The 24,237-nt window shown below is 27.4% G+C and overlaps 2 protein-coding genes across 4 annotated transcripts; one reads left to right on the forward strand and one right to left on the reverse strand.

The window, feature by feature from the left end:
* The first annotated feature begins 5,887 nt into the window (after window positions 1-5,887).
* Window positions 5,888-12,175, forward strand: LOC113554449 (nuclear cap-binding protein subunit 1). Its single transcript, XM_026958315.1, has 14 exons — window positions 5,888-5,930; window positions 7,139-7,236; window positions 7,450-7,635; window positions 7,726-7,919; window positions 7,984-8,377; window positions 8,449-8,546; window positions 8,638-8,877; window positions 8,941-9,078; window positions 9,143-9,246; window positions 9,876-10,123; window positions 10,241-10,419; window positions 10,752-11,061; window positions 11,121-11,234; window positions 11,848-12,175. The coding sequence occupies exons 1-14, from the start codon at window positions 5,888-5,890 to the stop codon at window positions 11,959-11,961; spliced, it is 2,460 nt and encodes an 819-aa protein (XP_026814116.1). The 3' UTR covers window positions 11,962-12,175.
* On the reverse strand, window positions 12,087-22,508 carry LOC113554450 (fructose-1,6-bisphosphatase 1-like). Of its 3 annotated transcripts, XM_026958316.1 has the most exons (9): window positions 22,352-22,508; window positions 21,238-21,313; window positions 14,225-14,468; window positions 13,838-13,982; window positions 13,362-13,468; window positions 12,845-12,998; window positions 12,633-12,770; window positions 12,451-12,567; window positions 12,193-12,372 (listed from the first exon to the last, which is right to left on the reverse strand). In XM_026958316.1, the coding sequence occupies exons 3-9, from the start codon at window positions 14,410-14,412 to the stop codon at window positions 12,193-12,195; spliced, it is 1,029 nt and encodes a 342-aa protein (XP_026814117.1). In that variant the 5' UTR covers window positions 14,413-14,468; window positions 21,238-21,313; window positions 22,352-22,508. The 3 variants fall into 3 exon arrangements, with proteins under 3 accessions (XP_026814119.1, XP_026814117.1, XP_026814118.1); XM_026958317.1 differs by lacking the exon at window positions 21,238-21,313 and having other exon boundaries at window positions 22,352-22,507; XM_026958318.1 differs by lacking the exons at window positions 21,238-21,313; window positions 22,352-22,508 and having other exon boundaries at window positions 12,087-12,372; window positions 14,225-14,412.
* Between the last annotated feature and the right edge of the window lie 1,729 nt (window positions 22,509-24,237).

The raw sequence follows: 24,237 nt of genomic DNA on the forward strand, positions 1-24,237 counted from the left end.
TTTTCTTAGTTCTAAAATATCAGTAGAGTATTATTTTAATGTAATTTAAGCTTCTGGCTAACTAATTCAATTTTGATTACATTTATTTACTGATTATATGATTTGTTGTTGCATATTATATAATTACTAATATTTTAAACTATATTTACTAATAATATTTTACTAATTATTATATATTGAAAATATAATTTTATTTGATATCATACATTTTATGACTAAATTTTTAATTTTGTTTAGTGTTTTTTCACACCAAGTTGCGGTGAAATGTTTTTGTAGAGACATTAAATATTTGTATTAGCTCAAAAGTCAATAACCAGGGGCGTCGGAACGATTTTTTTTTGCTGTGAGGGCAAAATATTTCAAGCTTTTTTCTAGAGTGCATATGAGCAAAAATAGGGGTGTTTATTTTTTTGGTGCTTCATTTCCACCCTAGTCCCCAATTTTTACAGCACCTATACAGAGGATATGTGTACATAGGTATAATTACATTTTTTTCTTACAAATATTTATGAAACAAATTCAAATCGTGTAGGTATAAAAATTGTAGGCAAAACAAAATTTATTTTTCTGGAATGAGAAATAATAAATAATTATTAAAGTTCATATTATGTATTTTTCTACAAATTAATGTGATATTCAGTATTTTAAATTACTGACAGATATAAAACATTACTCGATGAACAAAACTGTAGAATAGTGTTTAGGTATTGTGAGCTAAATGTAAATATAAATAGGCCATAAAGTCGTGGGGGCTCTGCCCCTACAGTATTTATTTTGTGGGGGCAATGGGGACCATTGCTCCCATTGTTCCGGCGCCCCTGTCAATAACTGAGTATAAACTAGAGATATCACTTTTAAGCTAGATGTTTGTTATTTAGTTGACTTATTAATTCATCGTGTTTTCTGTAGTGTGCACACTATAATCCACTCATATGTAACGGAACCTACACAAATAACCGATTTTAGCTGAATGAACACTATGGAATGTATAGTCACATAATTTATGATGTACATGTTACAAGACATATTACCTATATAACAATGACACGCCATCATAATATCATGCGTAATTACCGTGTATTTCAACGCCTTTTGGCATTTGGTAAGCTTCCCAACACTTAGGCTATCTTTCATTGTTGCCACCTCGATCAATTGTCGAGAAGAACGCACGGAGTGATAATTCCGCTGCATCACGATTATTCGGAAAAAAAAATAGTTTTCAACAATATATTTTTACAGAATATAAATAATTAGTATATCTGTATGCATCTAAATAATATATATATAATATATATTATCCAATATTTTTATTTGTTAAAAAAGTTACGTTAATTCCTTATTTATTGATACTAAATTACTAACGAAACTTACGAAACTAAAAAAAAATATTAAACGTAGGTGGTATACGAACAAGTCCGTTTATTTATAAATAGATAAACTCCACGAAAAATTGTAGGTTAACGCCGTTGGAAATTTTAATTAGCGCATTCTGGTTCGTATATTATACTACATAGAGTATATAATAGTATACGTGCTCTACTATTTTTTACTTTAGATTTGCGAGTAATGGCACTGGTTTTTATATAGATATTATACGTGCGTCTGCCTTCTTGCGTGATGAAAAACAATAACGGTAATTAGTTTAAAAACTGTCAGTATAGGGCATAGGCTAAACAGTAAACAACAACCGTCGTATTTAGTTATTTAAATAAAATAATAAAAATCGCACACTAGAAACTTTGGCCATATTATAAACTATAGTACATTAAACGTGTCATGTGTGTATATTATACCCTATACGTTTATCATATAAAGTGATTTTTAGACCAAAATAAGAATTTGTGGTTGATAGGTAGGTTAGTACGCAAAACAATAATATACCTACCAATATAACAGATTATACGTACATTATATCGTAAAGGTATTTTTTTTTTAAGTACCTACTAGAACGGAACGCATGCATCACATTTATTATTTATACATATATTCAATTTGATATTGATACACTATATCATAATTTATAATTCTATACAACTTGTATAAAAATATATAATATGTACATCGTCGATCGATGTATCATTTGGTGACATCATACATTGTAGGCTATAGCACTATAAATACGATATATAACGCGTAGTACCTATACTGTCATGACTTCAATAATTCATGCTCTATTCTATTATATTTCTAAATTAATAGGTATAAACGTTTTCGTATAAATCAGAAGACGAATGTGCATTATGTTGCAATTAAATATTTTTTAAATTTTGTTGACAAAATTATTTTTTTTTATAGAAATAAATAAATAATGCTTATTGATAATTTTTAGTGACTTATATGAATAAGTAGGGCCCAAATTTTAATGCAAAGTGCATAATTTTTTGGTTGATCTTAGACAATGCTTTCCAAGTACATAATTCACTTCATGTAACGAGTGTTTCAAAGCTAAAAATTTTAATTTGCATTTTTAGCATTATCGAGTCATTTTGTTGGTTTTTAATGTATATTCGTTCAATATACTATACAAATTCTACCAGATTATAGAAGACCTTTGGTGTTTGAACATACTAAACAATATATTATTGTATATTGAATTAATATATTCAATGTAATTCTCAAAATTTAGTAAGTAAAATAGACTTAAATAGAATTTTAATTTTACACAAATATTAATGTATATTTTAGTATGTTTAGCATTCTAATCAAATAATATTTCCCCAAAACATATGCGTCTCAACACCAACAGCATCAAATTAATTTTTAATATTTTCAGATTTTTTTTCAATAAAAATTAATAATTATACCTTATTTATAAATTCCAAATTAAAATACCAAATCGTATAAAAAAAATATCACATTTTTAAGGTTATTTATGTGATAAAATACATTTTTTAAGAGCACTTATAGCTATTTTTTAGAGTATATTTGTATGGTTTTAAGTGCATTTAAATCCGGGCTCAATAATAATAAGCTTTAAAAATAATACAGACAATAATTACAATATTACATGTAAATAAAATAATTAAGATTTATAATATTATTTTATAAAACTATAATCTACTTAGGTATAAGATTTACCATATTTATTAATTTCAGAATAATACAATTAATGAATTTGAAGACAATTTGTTACTCTGTAGTGAAATGTTAAATAATATGACATTGAAAACATGGGCACAATCAATATTATTAGAATGCAAAGAATCGGTTGATTATGTTAATTATGAAAATGCACAGTATATACCCATCGTGATCCCTTTTATTTTAAAGTTATTAGAATTATTACCCTTATGGTCAAACATTATGTGTAAAGCGTTTAAGTTTCCTGTAAAACTTGCAAGTAGTAGTGCACCCAAAGCTAGTTTTAATAGTGTTAAACAAACAATATTTAAAGAGTTACCATATCGAGTAGACGATTTTTTTCAAAGTTATTTAGATTCTTTAGACGGGGCAATGATTTTACATGAAGCTAATGAATTAGAATTTGGTAAAATCCAATGTAATACAGAGGAAAATATAGACGGTCTGATGAAAGAAAATAATGAAAAATCTGGATATAAACAATTAGTGACAACTTTATAGCTTTCCAAGATACATCAATAACATTCGATGACAACGGCTTACACTCGGTGGTATTTGAAAGAATAAATGATGATGAAATAGTAGCAGTAGAAAATTGGCGTGGAAAAGGAGAGCTAAAATCAACAAAGAAAAAACGATCATATTTCTCAAACACTTTATATGTAAACCTGAATTCTCAGGTAAATAAAAAGTCTTTAGGTATGATTTCAAACGGCAGTTCAAAAAAAATGAAATGCAAAATAATAAATAAAAATAAAATTGAATTACTAAATTTAGAGAATTACTACTCCTTAGTACCTACCAATCTACCATTAAATATTTTTAAAATACTAAAAACAAAATAAAAATTGAAATAATATAATATTTGTACTATTACCCTATGTTACAATAACTATCTATGTAGACTATAGTACACATAAATGTATTTTTGTAAGACATTAAATTTTGCAGTATTAATACGAAAAAAGGATTTTTTATAGTTTAACAAATATAATACCGCTAATTATTAAAATTATTGTAAATTTTAAGTTTTAATTAAAATTCATTAATTTAAATGGAAAAAATATTTGACAGGCTTTTTGCCAAAAATGGAAAATTTCAATAGAAATGCTAAATATAAGACGTACACGAATTATATAGCAGATAATTTATATAGTTTATCTGACTTACAATATAAAATAGAGTATAATAGATAATATTTGTATCTGCATTTATTATGTATATTATGTTTATAAAAATAGTATAGATGGGTAATAAAGCATCAGAATAATCTTCTTTATAATAATAATATATCAATATATTATTTTGTAAACTATCTTAATTTTGTATCAATATCCATCGCTGATATTATTTAAGGGGTTTTGTATAGGCAATTTTAATAACGGAATAATTTATAACAATGCCAAACACCAGTATACCTACCATAATATATTATGTTACATGATATGTTTTACTTGTGATCTTCCATATTATAAGTACCACTACCAAAAATTGTTAATCTGAAAAGACTTTTTACAAAATATTACATACTACTTACTTTTTTATAGAAAACAAATAAAATCCTCAAGTAATTTCAAAGTTATCTGTTTAATTTTACTCAGCTCAAAAAATATTACGAAGAAATAATAAAATATTTTATAATATACAATTATATAAATTACGAGCATAAAAATTATTATTATTTTTTTTTTTATTACATTACACTTCAGTTTTCAGTAGCTTATTTTATAGTAATGGATCCATGGAGGGGAATTCAAAAAATAGTATGTGTACTGTGAAGTCACACAAAGTTTGAAATACATTAGTAATTTAGTACTAATATGTTTTTTAATATTTTTTGTACTAAGTCTAGAATCTTTCAAATATATTTTGCTTATTATATTATTGAATAATAAATTTTAATTCGGCCGTAAAGCATCGTTTATAATAATTAATTATGTAAAACATGGTTAATTATTTGTAAAAACTAAATACATTTATATTTTTTATTATAATTTGTAAGTACCATTATCCTATTTTAGGGGAAACATGATAATACTACCATGAGCTAAGAAGAATCTTAGTTCATGATACTACGTACCTAATGCGTGTAGTTGTAGTATGTACCACGGCTATAGATACTGTAGCTATAGAATCTATAGCCATTAGCCGTGGTATGTACTATGTTGTCTACGTATAATATTATATTTTAAACATGTACTATTTGAGCTCTCAGAGGTTAGTCATCGCTATCTAGCGGCCAATGATTACAAATGTACAACTACCGGTGTACTTTTATCAATAATTTAAGCAATGGATAAGACGCTTGAAAAATACTGTAAAAGTTTAAAACTTTAACTAAGAGATTAATCTCAATAGAAATTGATTATACTTCAATTCCACGATTTAAAATAATATATTAGATTTAAGTATAATATTTTCAGCTGCACAAGTAAAATAAAAATAAAATAATGCATTATTTATTAGATTTGGGATATATGATAAAGATAATGATAACAAAGTCGGCCATTTTGCAGCTATTCGAATTCGTTTTTTGACGGATCGTTTATGTTTTGTGTTCGCCAATCAGCAACCGGTATTAGTTGTATATAATATTTACCATTCCGGCAATCACTATTTTCTGTTCTGTGTGAGTGTATCAGTTTAATGTTCACTATTCTTATTTCACTTCTCCAGTTCATTCTATAGTTTACCAAGTCAAAAGTCGTTCCGATTGATTAGGTACCGCTTACCAACATTTCAGCTACGGAATCCTTTTTCCGCAGTTCTACTTGCTGATTGTGTTCCGTTGTGGTATTAAAGCAACATGAGTCGCCGTCGAATCCACGACAGTTACGAAGATCTATATGGTAAGATATTTTTTAATTTTCTCTCATTTTTCCGACGTTGTTTCATCAACGTGTTAAAGAGAACGTTGTGCAATGATTTACTTCTCTCTAAATAAAAGTGATAAAAATACTTAACTTAACTTATCGATAACTCAAGTCTAGTTGCTGATGGATGGTTCCTTTCCACAGTACTCATGCTTGTTTTTATTTCATAGCAGTTGATAATATAACATATTTACTTTTTTTGCTAATATGTACATATTGTGTATTTCTTAATTAAAAAAGTATTGTAAAGTCAATTGAATCAATTGTAAACGTGTTAACACTATGTGTGCATAACCTAACCATTTTGGTTAGTTTTTGTATCAATACCAACATTTCAACCAACACTATTTAGATGTTCTGCTGTGTTTCATCAATTTTATGTTCAAATACAAGCTAACAAATTATATATGATCAATATACCTGTATGACTTAAAAATCATATTAAAGTTCAAATTGTTGTACATAATAACTTATAATTTGTGGTACCTAGTTTTATAGGTTCTAAAATGGTGTATACATAGTTGAATATTGTCTATAGGATACTGTAACTGTATAGACACTGGTCCATACTGTACATATAATATAATAACATTTAATAACTATTCTGTGTAGTTTAAATGATAAAACATACGGTAAAAAAGTTAGGACTTGAAAATTTTGAACTTATCTATAATTTCCGTGAAATACTTACATAAACTATTATTATCAAATATATTTAAAGCTTCATTATTAATTTGTTTTTAAAAATAATTGTCTTGACATAGGTACTATGTAGTGTATTTAACCAAGTCAAAAAAAAATCAGTTTTACAATTTTCACTATATGCCACTTATACTGCTCTGTTTTGTGACTAATTTATACTCTTATTCTTGTCTTAAATACAATCGGGTATTTAAGATTACTAGAATAAATATTCAATCTGGGATATACCGCATCTGTATTTAGAGACTTTATTTAAATTATCTTCTATGTGTATTACACAATCTACTTACAATGTTTTATGTATGCAACCAATATTTTATATTAATGTTCATATGAAAATTAGGAAATTCTATTGCTCATCTTGAAATTATAATAAACTGTTGTGATCTTAAAAAAATTATGGATATAAAATTAATTTATATTTACATCTTTAAGTAGCTATAATGCATAAATAAATAATTTGTTTTTATTATAATTTTTAGGTGCTGACCGAGGCTATAAAAAGCGTCGTCGTGGTGGTTCTGAAAGTAATGATTTAGAAGATAGATTGGAAAGTCTTGTTCTTAAAGTTGGAGAAAATGTAATTTTTATAAAATTATTATTAAAGCTTCTTATTAAACATAAACTTGATCAGCAATATTAAAGTAAAATTAGTTTTATTGTTGCTTATAGTTTATTCATTTAAATGTTTAGAATATTTAGATATTTTAAAAACTTTTTGTAAATTATTTTGTTTAATTATTATACAATATATTTTTAATAATTTAATTTTTTGATTTAATTTTACAAACAGACGACTAGCACAATAGAAAGTAATTTAGAAGGTTTGGCTAGTGTACTAGATGGTGACATACAAAACTTTAAAAAAAAAGTACTCAAATTATTAGTAGAATGTGCAGTTAATATGCCAGAAAAGTGTACAATTTATTCAACATTGGTTGGCTTGTTAAATGCAAAAAATTACAATTTTGGTGGTGAAGTAAGAAAACTTAATATTATAAAATAGTATATTATTCTTGTTGTAGGTACTGTTTTAAATTTTAATCATAATTTTTTTTTGAAAATTTAGTTTGTAGAAAACATTGTACGTTTTTTCAAAGATAGTTTAAAAAATAATTCTTGGAATGAAGCTAGAGTAGTTCTACGTTTCATTGGTGATTTGGTAAATTGTCATGTTGTATCAGCTAGTTCATTTGTACAACTTATGGGTAGTTTATTGGATGTTACTAAAGAAGATGGAGTTCCTAATGTACGCAAAGACTGGTAAGTAAAAGAAAATATATCTAAAAATTACAATTATAATGGTTAATGTATTTGTTTTTAATAGGTATTGTTATGCTGTTATGTCATGTCTACCATGGGTTGGTAGAGAATTATATGAAAAAAGAGAATCACCTCTTGAAATGTTATTGGCAACTATTGAGGTATATTTGAATAAACGTCCAAAAAAGCATGTTAATATGCTGCGGATTTGGTCCACAGATGTACCTCATCCTCAGGAAGAGTACTTGGAATGTTTGTGGAATCAGATTAAAAAACTGAAACATGACAGTTGGACAGAGACCATTATACCAAGACCTTACCTAACGTTTGACAATGTTTTGTGTGAAGCTCTTCAGCATAATTTACCACCTATTGTGCCACCTCCCCATCATAACGCTTGTGTATATCCAATGCCATGGGTTGTATACCGAATGTTTGATTATACAGATGTCACTGATGTGAGTGAATAATGAATGACACATACTTTTAGATTACATTTTTGATATTTTAAACCAATACATACATTTAGGGTCACATTATGCCTGGCGCTCATTCCATTGAACGATTTTTAGTTGAAGAACATCTACAACAGATCATTGATATGTCTTGTAAAAATAGAAAAGAATGGTAATATTTAACAACAAATTATATACATATATATATATATATTATTTAATAGAGTGTTTTGATTTATGAATTTATTTATTTATATTTTTAGTGCAACTAATTTAATGAACTTTGTTCACAAAAACAAAGTTCCTCTAGAGTATTGTATCGTCGAAGTGGTATTCAGCTTAATGTTCCACCAGCCTAAACCAAAGTATTTAGAAGTAATGTTTGGCTCTGTCTTTATTGAATTATCTAAATTATCAACTAACACAATGCCACTTGTACTGGCTCAGACTACAGAAATATTATACTCCCGCATAGAATCCATGCATGTCTGTGCATTTGATAGGTATGTTACATTGTTACTCACTTTTATTTGCCACTTTTAAACAAGCAAATGTATTTTTTTTAGGTTTGTATCATGGTTTGCATACCATTTAAGCAATTTTAAATTCAGTTGGTCCTGGCAAGAGTGGGCTGATTGTTTAGCATTGGATCCAGAACACCCAAAACCAAAATTTGTGCGCGAAGTCCTTCAGAAAGCCATGAGGTACACATGTCTTGTACTAATATAACAATTATTAATTATTGAAAATTGCATTGGTTATTTTTAGATTATCATTTTATGAGCGTATGCGTGATATTGTGCCACCAGATTTTGAACCTTTATTACCAGAGAAACCTGAACCAAAGTTTAAATATGCAACTGAAAAGTCTAGTATGATTTCAATTTTTTTTTTTATTACAATATTTAAGCATCAGCAGACGCGTATGCGTGTTTTTTACATAAATTATAGATTTATCTATGTAGGCTGATTATTACTGGAATTTTTCATATTCCACAATAACGTATTTGTTATAAATACTTAACAATTGTTATATTTTTTTATGTTTTTCAAATTATTATCAACGTATATTTCAGTCAACTCCGTCTGATCGTACAAAATAGTCATGATATTTTTTTGTTATACAAATAATATTTTCTTTTTTGTTTTTCTTTATATATTGTTTTAATTGTTATCTGATTAAATTAATATGACTGATATAAGTGATATTGCACATATGTTACAAGAATTATCAGACAAAGAAGTAAACAATTGTAGAGAATTAGAAAGTGACAGCAATCTTACTGTTGAGAATATTGATTACGATAATTTTGATAGTGATTTGGAACAGAATGTTCCCAAACAATATTTGTATTAAAAATAATTTACTTATCTTTCATTGTAATTAAATATATTTGAAAAACATTCTGTCGTATAAAGTACAACACACGCTTGCTTGTGTAATAATACATAGTAGAGCCTATCGAAAGGTTAAAATTAATTATTGTATTTTATTTTTCAGTGTTACCTGGTCAGTTCTTATCCAACACATTACTTACTAAAATACGTAATAAAACAACTCCTGAAGATATACTTGAAATATTAAAAGAGCCATTAATGTCAGAAAATGGAGAAATCATGGAACCAGCAGATATTGGCATCTCAAATCCAACAAAAATTGATGCTTTTGTTCAAACATTGTTATTTATAGCCAGCAAGTCTTTTTCACATGCTTTTGCAGCAATCACAAAGTTCATAAGTGTATTCAAGGTATGCATTATTATATTCATATGATTTGTGTTTGAATAAATTGTTTCTGAACAGAAAAGTTTTTTGCATTTAAAAAATCATAAGTTAAATAGATAATTTTGAATTAAAATTATTTAGGCCTTAGGAGAAACTGATGATGGACAGTTGCAAATATTAAGAAGTACATTTGATTTATGGTGTGCAGATCAGCAAATGTTAACTGTACTTATAGACAAAATGTTAAAGACACAGATTATTGAATGTTCATCAGTGGCAAATTGGATATTTTCAAAAGAAATGATACCAGAGTTTACCAAGTAATCTATTTATAGTGAAGTTGAATAGCTCATGTATTTTTTCATTAGTGTGAATGGATGGATCCTAAATATTGTTAGTGCCATGGACTCTTTGTATTGTACAATTTAATTTATGATACTGAGAGGGTATAAATAATAAATATATAGTCCATCAAGTCGTTACAATGATTAAATTATACAATAAACATTTTCTATTTTTCATTGTTAAACAAAATATTTAAAAAAAAAAAACGTGTAATGACTTTGATAATCACTTTTCATGAGCTCAGCTATAGTTTAATTTTTCTTCAATTACTTATAATAGTTATTTTTAATACTCATCAACTTTTTAGGCTGTATATTTGGGAGATATTGTCATTGACCATCAATAAGATGTCTAGACATGTGGATCGATTGACCAGAGAATTGAATGAAGCTAGAGAAAAGTTACGAACAACTGCAGCGACATCAAATAGTTCAGATGACAGTGATACAGAAACAGAAAAGGCTGAGGCAAAACCTCGACAATCAACAACTACATTTGGTGGTCAAGTTCCAATGGATGTAGATGACAATGTTACCGAAGAGATGGTTGAACGTATGGAAGAGAAACTAGAAATGGCACAAGCTGATCAGAAAAATTTGTTTTTGATTGTTTTTCAGGTATATTGTATGGAAAATAAAAATTGTATTGTATTACCTAATATATTTTGCTATTTCAGAGATTTATAATGATATTGTCTGAGCATTTAGTCAAATGCGATACAGATGATAGACCATTTGACACATATTGGTATAAATACACTGTTGGACGACTACAACAGGTGTTTTTAGCTGTAAGTATAACAATTCACATATCATATATCTTTCAAGGTTCATTAACAAAATAATATACTAATATTAATAATACTTAGCTGTTATATTTAATAATATGGTCACATTCCCCCATTCTGATGTAATATTTAAACATTTTTATATTTATAAAATATTACTTTCTTTAATTTTTAAATTGTTTCAATGTTAATAGAAATTTCAAATGTTCAAAAATAATTTTTAACAATTTAAATTAGTCTGCTTAAAAATAGACTTGTTTAAGTGGATCTTAAATTTTAAAACATTTAATCAAAAATATATTAAGTATATTCGATATGAAAAATAATAAACATTTTAAATCAAAAATAGCTAATTTTATTCATAACTTCTAAGATATATTAAACACTTGTAAAAGTTGGTCAATAATATTTAGGATAAATTATTGTTTTATATATCTGTTTACTTAATATAAATCAAAGCCCTTTCTAATCATTACAATTATTTTCCAACTATCCTCTCTTTTTTTAAAATAATTGTTATCAATTTGTAATTGTTGTTTATATTAATCTTGATAAATTCAATGTACAATTGTGTTATAATTGTTTTAGTTAAATTTCCATTTTATTTTATTTACAGCATCATGAACAAGTGCAGAAATACAGCAGTACCCTAGAAGGATTACTTTTCACCCAAGATCTTGACATACATATCCTTGAAGTGTTCCATCAATTTTTAGCTCTTCGTTCTTAAGTGCCAGCATTTGTGTTCTTGTATTCTTACAACATAAATAATGTTTTAGGTTACATCATTATTATTTGTTTGTTTAATTACTTGTACTCAAAATCAGTGATGATTTTATTTAAATAGTAAGACAATTGACAAAAGTTAAAAAAAAAAGTTTTATTACTGTATAACATTTATAACATTATAATATGTTTAATTCTTTTATGTATAATAAATTTCTTACAAAGAATGTAAGCATTATGATTGATATATTTCTAATAATTCATTGACATCTTCTTTGGAGCCTAAAATAACTGGGGTTCTCTGATGCAGGGCTGTAGGTTGAATGTCCAGTATGGGTATCTTACCATTGCTCGCTAAGCCACCTGCTTCCTCGATTATGTAAGCCATTGGGTTTCCTTCGTATAATAGCCGTAACTAGTAAAGTATATTATTGATTGTATTCATCAGGTGACTAAAAATATGTTTTTTAAATTATTATAGTTTAAATCATACCTTGCCGTTCGGTGATTGTTTTGTTGCCGGGTACATGAATATACCTCCATACTTCATTGTACGGTGTACATCCGCAACCATCGAGCCAACATACCTGGCACCATAAGGTTTACCACACTGAAAAAACCATTAAATATTTGTTGTAATTATTAAATCATAAAAATACAATGACACAAAATTACCTCTGGATCTTTTTTCCTCCTCACATACTCAGTTATGGACTTGTCCCACAAATGTGAGTACCCTTCGTTGATGCTATAAATGTTTCCCTTGCTGGGTATTTTGATGTTACTTTCGGTCAACAAAAACTCACCAATCGACTGTTATGAGATTTGTGTTTAAATAGAATCACTCTTATGATAATATCAAAATGTACATTATTATGAAAACTTACTGGATCTAACATGAAACCATTGACTCCGCTCCCTTTGCCTAACGCCAACACCATCATTGTTGCGCTGCCATAAAGGGCATAACCGGCGGCTACCATGTTTCTTCCTGGTTGAAACGCATTTTCTACATTTGTCTCGTTGCTATCATTGGTTTTTCTACAAATTATATAATGTTTATTGTTAATATGATATTATAATATAATTAATTCCTCCTCTCCCACCCTGAAAAAGATCTAAGTATGGATTTGATTATGAATTTGTTGTGTGTCAGTAAAGTATGGAGTATTTTATTTTATAATAATACCTGTACACATTAAATACTTTATTTTAAAAATGAGAAACAAAAAGCACAAAGTTCGGATGACTTTACATAACTTCTGTAGGAAAAGCTCATTTACTTTTATTGTAATATTGATTCTTTTCCCTAGTAAATTAAGAAGTCAATGACCACAAGTTAAATGATTAGTCAAGTAATAATAAAATAGTATTATATAATTTATATCGTGAGCAGAAAGTTACTTGAATATTCCAAATATTGAACCGATAGACACAAGGCAATCGATGTTGGACGATCCGTCCAGAGGGTCAAAACAAACAACGTATTTACCGCGTTTTTCAGTCTCAATCTGAAAATAAATATAAAAAATATAAACTTATCAGATATTCTGTAGACGAGCAGTATTTAAACATTTTAAACAACGCTGATACAAAGTAAACCCGTTAAAAGTACCCAATTAATGAATAAACAACGAATTGTGTTGTTGTGTACATTGCAATATTGTGAAGAAAAAACATTAACAACTTCTATGCCTGCCGAACTGCCGAAATCACTATTTACCAAGACTCACCACTCACGAACCCACTAGAGGTATACCCTCGTTACTCGTTAGATCGAGTAAATATACACAGAAAATACGTTGATGACACTATTGGCTGTTGGCACAACATAAAAACTATAATAATAAAAATAATAACACGGTAAGGGCGTAAAGTACCTCTATCACAGTCTCGTTTTCTTCGCTGACCAGCATGTGGACCGTAAATGATGACGCCAACATGTTGATGAACAGTTCGTTGCTTAACACGTCCAGCTTTTTGACGTCTTCTCCCTGCACGTTAGTGGACCCGTCCATGCCGTACCTATGTATACAACAACACGAGAAAGCAGTATCAATAAGACGATCATTAATAAGTACTGAGTAGGTATCGTAACAAAATGTTGTTTAGCAAGTCGGTTAACACGATTAACTCGAGTATTAATATTGCTTTGTTTTTTTTTCAATTTCGTCTAATTTTTGTTTACAAGTGTTATGTTATAATTGATCATTGAACGACATGAACAACACCAACACTTGAATAAGATAAACAAGGTTATTGCTTACAGGTGTGTCAGTCCGGCCCTTCGCACGGCAGAGCTGACTGCCTTGACAGCCGTCTGAATGCTGGTCAACAGTTGGGTCAGATCTCCGGTGGCTGACGGCACCTTTTTCTGTTCGGCCAACACGAACCGCGTGAGCGTCATGCAGTTGGAATCGAACGCCGGTGGCTCGTACTGCTGCTGTTCCGACATCGCGAAGATGGGTTTCAAACGAGGTAGTTTTGATACCGGACGTACGCCGAAATAATCTATATACATATGAAAACATTCGATTGCACATTATTTGGTTAGTGATCGTCAATCGCATTACTACATTATCTCATACATTTATTCAGTATAATAATTAATCAATTATAATTAATTGTCGTTATTTGGTTATTATAGTAACAGATTTATTTAATCGATATAATAATATATTACCGCAAAACGTGGTAAACCACCGTAAGCCCACCGTCGATCGCGACATTTACTGTTATTAAATATTTTTAATTTTTTCGCGGCTGACAATGCATCTCGACACCTATACAATTTTTATACATTTATACTGGTTATAATATTACCTATAGATATAATTAAAAAGGTGTCAATAACGTTCAATTAGAACTCCCACGATGGAGCGATGAAAAAAATGAATAAAGAATTGATTGTGAATTAATTTTTTCGTTTAATAGTTAATTTTCCCTTATTTTTTTTCTAGCAATAAATTAATTCTTTTTAATTTTTAAACTATTGACGAATGTTAATAAATTAATGAAAATAATCTTGATTACATGGATGTAAACATGCTAGCTGTGGTATCTTCTATAGTTGTTTTCTGACTTTCTGTCCTCTTATAATATTGCCATATTATAGGTATAAATTACCTATATTGGATTCTGAGCAAAGTGATAATGTATGTACCTATTGATTTTACAGTGATGAAGCGTATTTTTGTTTTATGTGTGAAGTCACTTTTGGTTGTAGAAAAAATATTTCAATCTTTAATTTTGACAATGACAACATTGACAACTGTCAGAGAATTTAATCGTTTGGTAATTTTAGGATTTCAATATTAAAAATTCTCTGTACTTTTCAAAATAATAAGAATTTTGATTTTTTTTTATAAATATCTATAAACAATTTATGATTGGTAAAAAAGCTTAAAGATTTCTTATAAATTTGAATATTGAAATTAAAAAAAAATGTTGAGAGCAAATTTACATTAATTTTTTATGAACGTATAAAGTTAAAATTTTGATTGATTATTTTTTGAACAACTAATTTTCATGTGTTATTTATATATTATCCCAAAGATCACAAAAACTGGTTTGTTTAATTAAGTGTTCATATAGATGACATGCCACATGCATTAAATGTACACACAATTATAAGGTGATAATACCAATAATACTTTGGTAAATAATACCAATGAGCATGAAAATAAAAAACTCAGAAAATAAAGCATAACGTAAATTCTTAACAAAAAATAAAAAGGTGATACAACACGATTTTAAAACACACAAGTAATAATAGATAAGATTAATAATTGAAGAATGCATTGATTGGTTAATGAATTTTCTCTCGATCTTTTCGCCAAAAAATGTTTTTATCGTGTTTGTTAACAGTGCCATATTTTGGCGATGCACAGTGTACACAAAAGTTTGATAAACCGGTGTCTTGGAGAACACTTGATCTGCAGGTGTTCGTAGTTTCATACCACCATTATGGCGAGTTGGGTGTATACTCGTGCTATCGTAAAATGTTTATAGTCTTATATAGAACAAGAAGAAAAGCTCGTTGGGGTGAATTTGCCAGAGGGCGCCGTATCAGCATGATTTATGTGTGCCCCCAAAATATATTTGATAAAACTATATTAATTATAAATATCAAGTTTTAGTTAAATAGAAGCCCGTAATTAATGCTTAAAGTATATTCATTATTCAACATATTTTATATGTACCACAATTCGAGTATATTTAATATTGAAGTTCATATTAAACATGTAGTCTGCTATTTCGCGATACTTAATACTTAGTTATTTTATTTCTATAACCGAGTATATAACTCAATTTTATTAAAAATATTAATGATTTAAACAATTAAAATATTCAAATAAAAAGGAAAAGTGTTTACATAATAGAAGACGGTTATAAATGATTCGCAAATAATATCGACTGGTATTGTTGTAGGTAGGTACATTAACTAAAATATATTCTAGAATCTTAAAAATGAGCCGTGATAAAAACATGTGAAGTCTACGACAGCGCTTTAAATTATGATAAAGGATAATGAAAAACGTATTAAATATTTTAAATTAATAAATAATGAGTAACTGTGTCAAAAGAAAAACACTAGATAAAGCTTACGGAAAACCAAAAATAAAACGTTGCCATTTTCGCCGAAACAGCTAAAACAACGGCATGCATAACCTGAGAAATAATTACGTACCTATGTGATGTCATCATTTATATTTTACACAATGATCGTAAGCGCTGCATTAGAAAACTATATCTGGATATTTACTGGAGTAAATTCAGTTTGATTCTTATCCTTAAGAATTTAATAAGTTACAGCGGTTTTTTCTTTGACTTTATACCTATTATTACACTACTATAATTAAAATAATAGGCAGTATAAATAAATATCCTTTAACTCGCTGTTGTTACGTTTTTAAGAATTATATGTATAACATAAAATAATCTTTCTGTATTATTATTTACTATAAATTTAGTTCATATACTGAACGTGAAATATACTGATACACGTGTTGATAATTTATATGGAATATAACATGTACGTATAGCTGTAATAACAAAAATAAATATTAAATAATAAAAACAAAAACAGATAAATATTTAAATTTACGTGGTGTGTAATTCGGATGAGTAGTGATGGATAATGAAGCATCATCAAAACTAATACATAAATAAATAAAATATCTATAGGTTATGAATTACATAATTTATGTGAATAGTAAAAATTTTGGAGAGAAGAGTAACAGTGAGGAGTGGCTAGAACCAAGCATTTTTTCGTCGCTTACCCACATATCAATTTTTATTATATCGAAAGTTGCTTGCATATATATTATTACACATATATATATATGAAATCAATTGTCTAGGAATTTTTAGCACGGCGCTAAATGCATAGCCTGTATAAAATATTATATTTATTAATACAGTGGAGCGTCGATTAATGCTGGCACGTCAATTATCCACACTACAAAATTGTTGAGTACAAATTTATTTTTAGTTTAATTTAATTTAGTTTTATCATTCGTTATGTTTTATTGTGAACTATAATGTTATATTATATATATATATTTAATGTTATATTATGAAATAGCTTTGCGGCGAAAAATTGATTATTATTTCAAATAAATTAGCGCATCCCAAACGACTCCCGTCCATTGTTTGCTTATTCCAAAACGGCTTCCGTCGAAAAAGGTTTTACGAACAGGTAAATTCCTAAACGGCTCCGATCGAAAAAAAATTTACAAACAGGAAAATTCCCAAACTGCTAATGGTAATACCGGTATACTAATTTGAGCTTTTCTAAGTTTCTGGTATAAGTAAATGAATTTTATAAAAAAAAAAACAGGATCTCATTGCGCAAATAATTGACGAGTTTTTATTAAACAAAATAACACGCATTGAGTTTATAAAAAAATTGTGACAAAAAAATTAACCAATAATTTAAATTTTTGATTTTTTTTTATATTTTTATATATATACACGTTTTACATTTTTTGACATATTCTTAATTTAATTCATAATAACGCAATAATATAATATACTTTTTTATATATTTTATATACATATTTTTATATTTTTTAAACTTTAAAATGTAACTCACAATAATATGTGCTTTTTTATATAATTTTTATACATTTTTTTATAATTTACTTAGTGTTCACCAATATATTTTTAACCACACCTCTTTTGAGACAGTCTTAAGTCTGTAAGAAGTGGGAAAGAATTTGTGTTGTAAAAAACCGAAGCCGTTTGGGTAATTACCTGTTTGTAAAACCTTTTTTGACGGGAGCCGTTTTGGAATTTACTTTTTTTTTAAACGGGAGCCGAATGGACTACGTTCAAATAAATACCTTATATTTTTATTATATTTTTTATATTATGTATGAATAATATATTTAGTATTATATCTAGTAAATTAGTTTTTAACTTTATATTAAAATGTTCAATGGTTGTTTGATTATCCGTACCCCCTTCGGTCCCAATTAGTGCAAATAATCGACGCTCCACTGTATATGTTTATCTACAATATGTATCTATCTCATATTATTTTATCATAGTATAATATGTGCTATTTGGTAAACAGTTTGCTAACAATATATATAACAACAATTCGCATGAATGTATGTAATATACATATTGACTGTGTATAAATTAATAATAAATATGTTATATTATACACATAAGCTCTCGAGCTTATTAATTTCTGAATTTATTCAAACTTCAACAAAAGCTTTCAGATTCTTTTGGAGCGTGTTTTGTAGAATATTATACTATCACTTAACTGAAAACTATATTCCTACTTTATGAAGTCCCTGAAATAACTTTCCTATATAAATTCAAAAATGTACACATAATATAGTATACATACACTACTGCAGCAGTATTATCTATAACGCGAGTTTATTAAGAATATTAAATACTAGCCATGCTATAACGACACAGCGCATATTATTCTAGAGTATTATTGCGGTAACTACTTACCAGTGACCATAATATTGTTTGATTTTATAAACTATTAACTACGAATATAAATTGTAATCGTGACGAGTATACGCGGAAGCAAAGATTGTTATTAAATATTTTATAAATAATAACTTAGACTAAGATTAAAACTTGAACTCTAAACATTATAATCTTTTTAATAATTATTTTCTTTTACACATACATATAAATTCTTGAATACTATAATAGTCTATATAACAGTATAACTGTATTATAAAGGTATAAAAATGTTAGTGCAATATGTTTATAATAATAATAATAATAATTATAATGGTAAACGATAAAAAATAAATAATGATTAATGATAGTATACTTAGTAGACATTTTTTTAATTTTTTTTTTTTTTTTTTTGATAAAAATTTTATAAATAACAACATTTATAATAATATAGTCCAAAATTCATAGTACAACAACGCACTATATTTACGTGATTATTGATTGCTTATATATCTAGATACCCATATTAAATATACATAATATTAAGTTTAATGTGTCCATGTCGTTAGGCGAATCAGTAAATATCTCTACTTATAAATTTATAATTAAAAGGAAATAAATAAAAATAAGGCTGAGTAAAAATGTATATGATACATAATATAATATATTAATGCTGGATTAGTTTATTAATAATTATATCTGAGTATATAAAAAACAACAATTTAAATGCTTGGATAAAGTAGGTATATTAAAATAAACGGTAAATACTTATATATAGAGGATCGATTAATGGATGGAATTAAATTAATCACTCTGTACAATGTATGTACAAAGTTGTACACATCATTGACGCTATTGCATACACGCTCGAAATTCTGATAATAATTCTGTAAGAATGTATTCATTAAACTCTAATAGTCTGATTAGATTTTCATTTAACTATAAACTGTATATATATATAGGTTATCGATTGCATTTCGAACACCTTGAACAACAATTTAATGAAATTATATTATATTGTAGTGGTTTATTATAACGAGCATTATATCAGCTAGTCTTCATAATATGTAATATGTATACATATATTATACCTACTGTATAGTCATAGACCATTTTTATTAGTGATACCCAAACTTTTTTCTTCAGCGGGCCAGTTTGGTAAACAATTATCATAAAGTGCTTACTTTATGATAATGATCAAAAACAATCACAATTAAGTATATCGTACATCATCTCACTCTCACATTAGTTTGAACCTAGAGCAAGGAGTAAAAAGAAATTATTTTAAATTTACTGAATTGTAGATTAGCCGGCTTACGAATTTTGAGCAGAACTGGCAGATTTTTTAGATAATTTTTCGTTACTATAGGTTTTAAATTTTGAAAGATTATGTGTAAGTAGGTTATACAATAATATTATTAATAATATAATTTTATTTCCACTTCTTTTTTATTTTCAGTTGATGAAAACGCTCATGATAATGTTTCATTGTTTCGATTACTTTAAAAACTTATTTTTTCTATTATATAAAATATGGATTTATATACAATATACAATTTTAAATATTTTTTAATAGTTTTAAACAGTTTCATGCTTTTTTTGCATGCTTCATTCATATGGTTCTGTGACCTATTTGTATAACTGTATATTGTCAGAATAAATGCATGATATTTTATTTTTCGGACAATGACAGCAGTGTATGGTTAGCATATATTCCAAACCAATAGGTATAAGCAATGCGGCTGTATGTGCGTGTATTTGTATAGAAAATATATGCATTTAATAATATCCACATTCGATTAAAAGTTGCAACTTGAAGCAAAATGCTTCAAAACTTTTTATTTGTTTTTCTTTTTACAGGATAAAACATAAAAAAATCAAATAAATTTGAACTAGACCAACTACATTTAAGTTGTTAGTCTTAAGTATAAAATATAAATTTAGGAATAAAATTTGAATCTATGTAATTTTTTTCTTGTAGGAACTTATGGTTGTATTTTTTTCGCATTATAATTTACGTATTGCTTTACAAATGGGCGATTTTAACGTGCAATATATTTTATGGGAATTTAAATTCGCTCAAAAGTGACAACAGTGTACACCCTTTAATTACACCAATAAATATTGCATCCCCAACCAATTGTGGCTGTAGCTGTACTATTATTACACCTTTGGATCTACCTTAAGCTCTCAATGGGGTGCGCAATAATGCTTACTTTCGGGAACACTGGATTCAACCATAATGGAGAGTAATAATGTTATTAATTAAAATCAGTTCAGCGGCATATTACAATAATAAACCGATATTTTACTGATTATGAATATTATTATATTATGTTATTACCCAACGACACTTGACTGTGATGAAGGTTTTAGGTCACTGTGGCGCGGGTGTACGTTCACGGCCAAAGCATGTGGAACTGTAATAGTTAATAAAATTATAATTTATAATCAAGAATATTTTATGTACATTTTATTATCTATTTAATAACATTATGTATAGACTTCGTTAAATATACTAGGTAAATGATCAATTGTAGTTTTCTACACTGAATAGTGTTTGTTACAGTTGGGAAATATATTATTACTATCAGTTATTACACATAAAACATTTAAACGTAAACATTGGGATATATGATTTTAAATCCATTTTAAAATAATATTTATTCTTAACATACAAATCATACAATTATAGTTTTTAATTGTACATTATTGAGAAAAAGTGCACACATATATATTACTGGAGAAATTAAAAAGAAGATAGATTTTATCAGACCTTTAGGCTTCAATTTTTCTTTCTCGTTTCTTCATTATTGTGTCATAAAAAGATAGGAATATAATCGACTTTATATATATATATATTATGTACTTATGCAATTTATACTATACATTATGCGTTATTACTTTCTAGACAGCATACTAATGTGGTACCTACTAACAATAGCCGTTTTTTAAATATATATATGTATTACATTCGAGTCTAGAGAAAAAACCCATAAATTTAAGGAACCGACGTGATTACAAGCGTAATCATTGTCGTACGTTTTAAAACTATTGCCAACAGCTGCACATTTTTTTCCACTAACTACCTCATTTATTTATATAGTTTTTCTTATCAGCCATTTTTGAACTTTTCTTAGGCTTATTATTTATATAAAGTGAATACATTAATTTGCTTTATTTAGATCGGACTTGAGACATATAATGCAAACGGAATTAGGAACTACAGAACAAACAATTTCATTCCGACTATACAAAGACGAAAAATAAAATCGTCCACTTTCTATTCCACACAAAACAGTGATGTCAATACAATTTTTCTAGTGAATTTCACACAATTTTTTTTTATTTTCATGGATACACAACCAGAGGCATTCCAGAGTCACTCCTACAATAAGTCAACGGTGTCGTAAATGGAAAAAGAGGGGAAACCGTTAAAAAAATGGTCTTATTCTTACCTTTGGATTTACGACGAGAACTGTTGTTACTGACGTTTAAGTTTGTTGCAAAGAATCTGAAGATGATGCGACGTATTGCTTGACACTAAACAAACAACTGATTAGTGTGGAGAGGAGTGAGGACTGTGCCACTGTTGGGAGTGGAGACTATTTGTAGACGCCATGAAGGTCATATAGCTACGAACAAATCCACACACACACACACACGGAAACGCGAGCGCACGCATGCGCAACTATAGGTACTTGTTTACAAAGATTACGTAGTAGAATAATATTATTATTATGCATATGTATATTGCTATCTACGACACGTAAAAAATATAACTGGTAATAAATTAACAACTACATTTGGTGGTAAGTTCTAGTCGTTCTAAATGAAGACGACAATGTTACAGAAGAGGTGGTTGAACAACGCGTGGAGGAGAAACTAGTCTAGAAATAGCAATAACTGAACAAAACAGTTTATTTTTATTTGTTTTTTAGGTGTATACTATATGGAAAAATAAAAATGTAGTGAATAATTTATTATAAACATATTATTAAACAACAAAATTATAGGATACTACGACATATTTTAGGTCGTGAGTGGAATGAAAATATTCATTACTCCATTCACGACGATTTTACACTGTTTTCTTTTGTATACATGTAATTTATGTACGGTATAATGTTTCATTTTTAAATTTTGAGAGGGGCCAATTTGCTAGCAGTAGTTCATACTTTTAAGAGGTTCAAATGATAAATTTACAGTAATTTTTCCAGCGATTTCGAAAAATATGATTTTGTGTTTTTGTTGTAACTCAAAAATGAATAAAAGCAAATACTTAATTTTTTATAAGTATTTAAAATTCAAATTTTTGAAAACGGCCATCTAAGCAACTACCATAAATCGATATTAAATTTTCCTTTTCTGTATTTTTTTTTTGTTGCTAGCAAACACTAATCTATTCGTTTAACATTGACACTTAATTCAAAATCTAAACAAACTACTCCTTCCCTTGATATATTAAAAACATAATTATACAAAGTGGCCAGAATTACGGGTTTCCATTATAATACGTTAACTTTTTTAATATATTTTTTTACAAATATCGCACATTCAAGCTTAATTTTAAAACCCACACATTAATCCATTCCCTCAAAAATATTGTAAAATTAAAAATACACAGAAATACAGCTATCAATAGGTATCAGCAGCATACTTCGATAGTAACATTTAATTTATTTGCTTGTAAAAATTAACTTATTTGTTATTGTTTTTCTAAGCAAGCCATTCCAGTAAATATTCACACCTTATTTGAAATTCATACGACATTTCTTTCCTCGAAAAACACAAATTATTCAATGTGGTCAGAATTACGTTAGATAATCCATTAAATTTATATTAAAAATTATGTTTTTCGAAATTTTTGTTTTTACGAATATATTGCACATCAATACGTTTTAACCATAACTATACAAACTTAGATATAAAAATAGCTTAAATACATACTACACTTCTTATCCCCATAAAATAATGTAAAATGAAAAATAGATAGAAATAACCATCAATATGTAAAAGCAAACTTTTTATAAAAAAATTAATTAATTCGAAAGTAAAAATAATGATTTATTATGTACTTTTTGTTCGATGACTATACAGTAGGTACATCTTTCGCGTGAAAATGTATCTATTTTTAAAATTCAAACTAAATTCCTTTGTCCGAAAATTAAAAATATACAATTTGACCATTAGATTTCTATTAAAAATTATCTTTTTTTAAATTAAATTTCTTACTAATATATTATTTATTTTGCAAGACAAACCAGTAAACATGTAAAATTAGTTTTAAAATTCATAAAACAGTCTCTACTTTGTATAATGACATAAAAATAAAAATTAATAA

The sequence above is a fragment of the Rhopalosiphum maidis genome, chromosome 2 (genome assembly GCF_003676215.2).
Source record: "Rhopalosiphum maidis isolate BTI-1 chromosome 2, ASM367621v3, whole genome shotgun sequence".
In the NCBI taxonomy this organism is placed as follows: domain Eukaryota; kingdom Metazoa; phylum Arthropoda; class Insecta; order Hemiptera; family Aphididae; genus Rhopalosiphum; species Rhopalosiphum maidis.